The sequence below is a fragment of the Pygoscelis adeliae genome, unplaced genomic scaffold, assembly GCF_000699105.1.
Source record: "Pygoscelis adeliae isolate BGI_AS28 unplaced genomic scaffold, ASM69910v1 Scaffold316, whole genome shotgun sequence".
Taxonomy (NCBI): Eukaryota; Metazoa; Chordata; class Aves; order Sphenisciformes; family Spheniscidae; genus Pygoscelis; species Pygoscelis adeliae.
The window spans coordinates 262,304-270,143 of NW_008824905.1; the positions used below are offsets into that span (position 1 = coordinate 262,304).

A 7,840-nucleotide genomic window follows, 5' to 3' on the forward strand; every position below is an offset into this window, starting at 1 on the left:
CCAAATATGCTCCCAGTTGTATGCTTGCAAGATGTTTTTTTAAAGAATGTCATTTTTTGCCAGATAAGACGCTAATATAATCACAGAACCATGCAGCTGGAAGGGGAATTCTGGAGGTCTCCAGTCCAACCCCCTGCTCGCTGCAGGACCTGTTAAAGCAGGTTCCTCAGGGCCTCGTCCAGTTGGCATTTCAGGTACCTCCAATGACGCAGATACCGTAATTCCTCCAGAAAACCAGGTGTTGGACCATCCTCAAGGTAAAAAACATGTTTTCATATCAATTTTGAAATGTTTTGTCTTCCAACTTGTCCCTGTTGCCTCTCATCCTTCCTCTACGCGCTTCCGAGCTGAGTTCGGCTCCATCTGCTTTGCCGCTTCCCACTAACTGCTTGTAGGCAGCGATAAATCTCCCCTCTCCCTTTGCAAGGCCATCTCTTTAGGGGCTGAACAAGAATCCAGTTCTCTCAGCACGTCATGGGCTCCAGCCTTCTCACCATCTCAGCAGCCCTCCACCGGATCTGCTCCAGTACATTAGCGCATTGCACTGGGAAGCCCGGAACCCAACAGAGCATCCAGATGCGGCCTCAAGAACTGCCAGGGAATAACTACTTCCCTTCACCTGCTGGCTGCACTCTTGCTAATCCAGCCCAGTAGACAGTTGCTCCGCTCCTACAACCAGGCACCTCAGGAAAACGCAGGATTTCGCTTTCACCTCATCACCTTACCAGACCACTGCCGGGACCCCGACTCTTCAGCAAAACACTGCCACATCAGGATACCGACCCGCTTTTATCCTGCCACCAGCAGACTACGTAATTCTACAGCGAGAAACCAAGGCCAACTGCTACTGCTGTCATTCAAGCCTGTCTAATGGGTAGACTGCAGTCTGAAAACCGTATGGCAATACTAAATTCAAATAAAACGCAGTAAGAAAATAGAATTCATATCAATTTTTTTACGCTTCTGAAGCAAGTGTGAGAGACTATACCATGCATTCCCCTAGCAAAAATGCATCTACTACAAGACAATTTGAAGTGGGGAAACTAAATTAGGAAAACTTAGTTTCAAACAACATCCCTGCCCTACCTACAAACCAAACCTCGATAAACTCCTTCAGCCCCCTCTTTTACTCAGGGATCAGGGTGACAAGAAGCAAACTAACAAAAGAAATAAATAAAAGACTACAGATTCTTTCTGCCACAACAAAGGCATGTGACTGTTGGCTACATCTGCCTGGTACTCCTGCTGCTTCTCTCTTTCCCAGTGCTAAATAGTTTTCTCTAATGACAAAAAAAAACCCCAGTTACTTCAAAAATCACTTCCTATTATCAAAGATGAATGAGCACTAACTTAAAAAGTTAAAACATGAATCATCCCGACTCTGCACAATGACAACCACCTGAGAGCAAAGAACACAAGCAATGCTTTGCCCTCTACCCTGATTTCTGTTTCTCTACCAAAAAAAGACAACCTTCTACAGGACCGGACTTGCACAGACTTCTGTGCAAAGGGACATCCGCGTGCACCAAGTTTCACAATGTATGTCCGCTGACTTAAGATGTATGCAGAGCAAGGCGAGATGTGAATCTGAACACCCTCACAGGAAGTGCCTACATGTAATGACGCTGATGCTTACATGAAAAAAATATCGAACGCGGGTCCTTTAAGGCATAAAACATTTGCACTTGACCTTTAAGACTTACATTAAAACAGAAATTTGCTATGCAGTTGAATGAAGTCTTTGGTTTCTTACTGTCATTCGTTCTTTTTCACGGTGCTACTTGCCTCATTTCAGTACATACAAACAGAATGCTGCCACTCAACAGCCAATACCAGAAACGATCAAAGAAACTTGTCCTCCCAACTCCAAATCTAACGCACAGGAGACTGACAACAACCTAGTTTACTTTGCAGTTGCAGTAAATCAGCTATCACGTGTACCACCTGGATATCGAATGACTACACCTGATTACGAATCAATCTGCACCAGTGTCTTGATTAAATAAACCAGTAACTACAGCGTCAGTCCATCTAGCCTTTTTCCTCACCCCAAAACTTGTTGTTCGCTAGCCCGCAAGTCAGATCAGCTTCACTACAAGACGACAGCCTGGGTGAGTCGCAGTTTTATTTAGTATTCGTCTGCACAATTCCTTGCAATAATTCAGGAGACAAACCTGTATTACTGGACTATTCTAATTGCAAAACAACCACCCTTGAAACAAACCTTCCCAATAAACACACATTTGTGCTGAACAATCCTTCTTTACGGCCAGACAGTCAATGCTTTATTTGAAAAATAAATATAATTCCAGCTGCAACATTTTACAGTAAGTTAAGTACATCTCAATAAAACAGCACTACTTAATTACCCATGCAACATTTGTGAGATAGCTCTTCCAACAGTTCAAATGACATCATTTCTTAAAACTGTATTTGGTAGTCAAGGCAGACACAATATCCCTGTACGGAGTATCCGAGTCAGATTTGGTCCTTGGTATGCAACACAGTCGACGAAAGGTCGGAGAACGCAGCAACAGGTTGTGCGAGAGTCCCACGAAGCTCGAGGACAGCCAGTACAACGCCATGGACTGCAACGAGACAAATACCGAGTTCAGCCGCCCTAGCTGCAATGAAAACACTACAATTTTAGGCAGCTCTTCACGAACCACAGCCACTGGTTACTCCCAGTTACTGAGAAAAATAACTCACCTAAACCCACTCCTCTCAGTAACAATAATGGCTTCCATTTCAAATGTATTTTTCACTCTCTCAACTCTCCTGGGAAAAAGAGTCATCTACACTGAAGTTTGACAACAGTTCATAAATTAATTCATATTAAACTTGCTTAAACTTCTATATTTCAGACTATAAGTTGACGAGCCAAACAACAAGATACTTTGTGTTTGCTAACCACCACAAAAAATATTCAGAACCAAAACACCTGGTAAAAATGAGAAGTGTTTTAAGAAGATTGTGGAAAATTTCCTAATCTAAGAAGTACGCTGTTTTCCTCTTACAGTAAGCAAACACTTTGCAAACCTTTGTCTGTACATCCTTATATTAAGTTTTCCTCTCATTTTTGCCATCACAAAAAGGATGCTAACCTGCACTGAATGTCCTTCCAAGCCCTAGTTGGCAAAAAACACGTTTAGAAACAGTGAGTTTGCAGATTCTTCCCTCTTGGACAAAAATATTCCAAATGTGTCAAGAATTTAAACATTTACATAGACAAAACATCTTATTTGTTTTGGGGCACACTGTATTAGAAAGTATGGTCTAATAAATACACCAGGCATTTGGGTTGCTCTTTAAGCATTAAGAACATACCAGAGTCCCACGTTAACGGATGCACCGTTGAGACTCTGTACTTACAGAGGGAACTGTTGCAGCAACAGGGATCATCACTACTGACACCACTCGAAAGAAATTGGTAGCAAGCTTCTGGACTCTGGAAACTTCCATTTTTTGTGAAGCAAAGATCTGAAAGGGGAGAAACCCACAGTTATAAATAAGTTGTTTTTTAAACAACTAAAATGAGAAAAAAGGCAACAGTGGGGTTTCCCGTAACCCAGCACTCTTGTTTGTGTATTACTTTCATTTTGCATCCTCCATTTCAATTAACATACTGCTACAATCTTTCATTTAACTCGTTTGATGTTTTACACGTTCAGTCCTTTGTAGAAAACACTGTACCGACCCAGCAGAGTACCTAACAGTCATTTCAAGGTAACGTAACTTCACACAGACACTTCTGCACATCTAAAAGTTCCAACGCCTCAGCCTGAAGCAGAGCCCTCTGAGAAAAGGCTGCCAACAGGAAACAGACCAAAGACGGTCGACAGATAACTGAACGAAAGCACAATCAAGTCTACAGGCACGTGCTGACTTTTCTAAGACAGTCTCAGTCCACGTGACAGAAGAAAACGGAGTAAGAATGAAATCCAAATGGTTAGAGTTTGATAAGAACACCTAACAGAAAAGTCAAGAAGAAAAATATTTCCATTAAATTACCCCCAAAAATGGGAAATGAAGACTTTTTTCTTTTTCTTCTGTTTCTGTTGATTAATCTCCCCAGCAATCTTAAAAAGCTCTGGATTTTTTCAATTTATTAAGAAGAACACATAACATTGTTAGTTTTGACCACAAGGCAGCAACAAATAATTGGGGGCGGAGTGTAGAACAAACCAAAAAACGCCACATGTGCTTGTGGATGCTTAACACCCGAAGAAGATCATTAGAAGATCATTCTAAATGAAAACTTCAGTCAAGACTAAATTTTACCGAGGCTCAAGTAAAGCCAATAAAGTATCTGAGACACGTCACATCAGAATTTGTCATCTCTAAACAAGACACCCACACATTCTAACGCATAGCACTGGGTAATATTGTCTTACAAGTCTATAAAAAGAATTATCCTTTTGCAATCATCCCATTTATTCCACCAACGTACCTCCACTATCAGCAAATTGACGAGCCCAAGCGAAACTGGCAAAATCCACGTAGAATCTGGTGCCGTGAGGTCTGTAAACCACAACGCTCCGCCTGCTGAGAACTGTTCTTGAACTACAAGAACAGTTTAAAGAAAATACGGAATTAAGTAAGGGTTGCTACCTCAAGTTAGTCAGAACCGTACCATGTATTACAATCAAACCATCCACCTTTCTAGGTACATTTTATCTACACAATAAATACTATTAAAGCAGATATCTTTGGTTTAACAGATCACATGTCAAGGCAGTCTGCTATCAACACAAGTTAAAAACTGGTGGGAGATACGAGCTGAGATCCAGCTTAGCTCACGACAGCCACCGATTCAAGTAAACCTGCGATAAAAACTAGCTTGATCTCAACCACCATTTTACAAGCCAATGAGGAAAATATGTAATGCAGTAACCTACAATGACTACGTGTTTTGCGTTTGCAAAATAATTCTATTTTTCTTAATAACTATATAATTTGTTTTGTTTTTGTTTAGAAGAACAAACTATATAAGCGCTTCTATAAAAAAAATCAAAATATCAGTATTTTTGTTCAAAAAAACCACACACATTCACCTTGTCTACAGTGCTTCACGTGAAACTTCACATGGAAGAAAAAAAACCAGATTAATAGTGAATGTGCTGTGGCAGGGGTAACATTACTTGCTAAATATGCTTATCTTGTGAACCAGAAAAATCCCAAGACAAATTTTTTTTTTCTAGTAACCCTGCCTTCAGAAGACCCCAAAATCATTGAACGCTCACACGGCCTAACAAAACACCGTGCTTTTGAAGAGGCATCCCGCAAAGCTCACAACACTATCACAAATGACTGTCTAAGCAGAGATCAGCCATGCTCTCAATACGCTGAGAATACCTGCTGCAAGAGTCCAAACCAAAGAAAAGCATAGGTGTGGTCCAGACTCGAGGTCTTCGGTTACATGAACTGTGGTTTAATCTAGTACAACATGTACAATGTACCTAATCGAAGCCTTTGAAATTCATTTTTATTTTTATCAGATATTTATCGATGCTTAAACTATAATAAGTTCAAAACCTTAGTAGTGGAGTAGTTTTTGTATCAGCTTATATGTCAAGCTCAGGAGATAGCATTCTTTAACCAACAAAGCAACTGTAAAAACAGTAACCGAACGGAAAATGACTGTTAAGAGTGTGTCTGTTCAGATTAATCACCTCCCGAGTCCACGGCACCGACACTGCAGTTGCGCAAAGCGAGGGACACGCAAACCCACATTGGAATCTGTACCCACACCAGTAAAGTGGCTTTGAAGGGGTGGCAGTTGTCTCGAATGTACAGTTCCGTAATAATCCTCCGTAGGTTTTTCTTAAAGTGGAACCTTTTAGAAAGAAAAAAAAAAAAGTCCCCTCTCAATACCTGTTACAGAGTAACTTCGCACATTCTGAAATAACAATTCTACAGGCTGTGCACCTTCAATTGGCTTCTTTAGGTGCAACTCTGGAAAACCTGAAAGTCTTTCCTTTTCAAGCATGCCTCTCTCCTTCCTCACAACTTTTAGCCCTGTTGCTATAAGCAGCTTTTCACAACAAAATTTCCCGTTGTCATTGACAGCTCCCACTAACTTGTCCGATATTTTATTTCATGGTGCTTTTTGTCTGAACTAGGGTACGACCTTCCCAATACAGAGGCAATCAGCCAGTTACGTCGTCCTCGGTATCCCAGCTTAGATACGCTGCTACTGCACGGGGTGCAGTACTACGCTAACAAATGCACAGGACCACAACCATAAAAGCCTCAAGTTCCAGCAATATTTAGATACCATAATAGCTAAGGAAACTTTAGCCACAAGTAAAGACAACAAAAAAAATCCTGGATTTGGCCCTGTAATCATAAGCCTATCACGAGTTCAGAGCTTTAAAATAGATATACTCTGAAAAGCAACATAACAAACAAACAAGTTGTAGATGTGGTAAGAAAATCTAAGCTTTGGGCAACGGCAGAATCTTTCCGTAAGATTTTTGTCTGTAGGACTTTCCCTCCTGCTACCCCTCAATCTAGAATGGATTTAAAAGGCATATACAATAGCCATCTTACCTGGCCACCTTTTCAGACCAACCCAGTTGCTTTCCACGAACAGAAACTTCATAGCGAAGACGCTCAGCTAGTTTTTTAATCTCCGGCTGCAAATTTTCCAACTAGCTAAAGAAAAGGAAAAACGTTTATGCGCAGTTACGCATAACAAGCACTTCCTCTCCCCACCTGATCCTGTACAGGCATTAAAAACGACTGTGAAGAACAAGGCACGCACCCGCAAACACATTTTATCTTCAAACAGAACGAACAAGTGAAAATACTAATGAGAAGTATTTACAGTAACAAAGATACTATCTCACCACTAAATGAAATTAATCCAGAGTTAGATTTTATATCTTGTTCTTAATAAGCATCTTTTTGCCTTCATTCAAGAATTGTGACCAGTTACTTCACTTAACAGAAAAAACCCTTCAATGCCACTTCAAAAAGATTTCAAGCCCAGCAGGGCACACAACTTTGCAGTCACTGAAGTCCCTATCCTGAGGAATAAGAAGAGACCCCATTATGCAAGAGGACAAGAGGTGATTCACTTTTACAATCAAAAGAAAAGGAAAAATGAACCATCAATACTGTAAAAAAAAAAAACAAAAAACAAACAAAACCCAAACCAAACAGACTGCAATAAAAGAATTAAACTATGCTTCTTTTGCAATAACGCTCTTCGAATGACGGTCACTGAAGAAGCCCATCCAAGAAACACACCTGCGTTCACCGGTCTGACCTCTGCACAGGTGAGGAACAAAGATCCAACTGATTCCAAACCGGACTTGAGTGCTGGCAGCTGTGAAGCACCACCCTGATAGTCCTCGTTAGGAGGAGAAACACCCTACTTCACACCACAGCACTGCGAAGGCTCCTTTGCCACTGTAGGCACGGCACATAACCCCTTCGGTCACTTCCATCGTTTTCCTCGCTTTTGAGGTAAAACAGGTATTTAGAAACTGCCGAAAGCTAGTTTATTTCAGGTTTTTACCAGAGCAACTTCAGCAAGAGCTTCGTTTACCTTAACACAGCAGGTCACACCAAGTCCCTTGCGCGCGCCGCCCGCCTCTCACACCGAAACCACTCCATTCCCGCGCCCTTACCCCGGAGAGGCGCGTTCCCCTGTTTCAGTTTTATTTAGACTTCAGGTGTCGCGGGGAGGACCAACGCAGGCTTGCAACCACGGCACAGCCTCGCATGAGCTGCCGCGCCCTTCGCCACAGGAGGCCAACGGGCAGCGCAAGCAGACCCCTGCCAGCGGGGGAAACGGCGGCCACGGCCGCACGGCAGCGTGCTCGGGGACAGG

The 7,840-nt window shown here is 41.9% G+C and overlaps 1 protein-coding gene across 1 annotated transcript; it reads right to left on the minus strand.

Moving 5' to 3' along the window:
- Window positions 1–2,243: 2,243 nt before the first annotated feature.
- LOC103917708 (mitochondrial inner membrane protein COX18) lies at window positions 2,244–7,454 on the minus strand. Its single transcript, XM_009324894.1, has 6 exons — window positions 7,383–7,454; window positions 6,553–6,653; window positions 5,673–5,836; window positions 4,451–4,563; window positions 3,373–3,480; window positions 2,244–2,588 (listed from the first exon to the last, which is right to left on the minus strand). Exons 1-6 carry the CDS (start codon window positions 7,452–7,454, stop codon window positions 2,415–2,417), a joined length of 732 nt encoding a protein of 243 aa, XP_009323169.1. The 3' UTR covers window positions 2,244–2,414.
- Window positions 7,455–7,840: the final 386 nt, after the last annotated feature.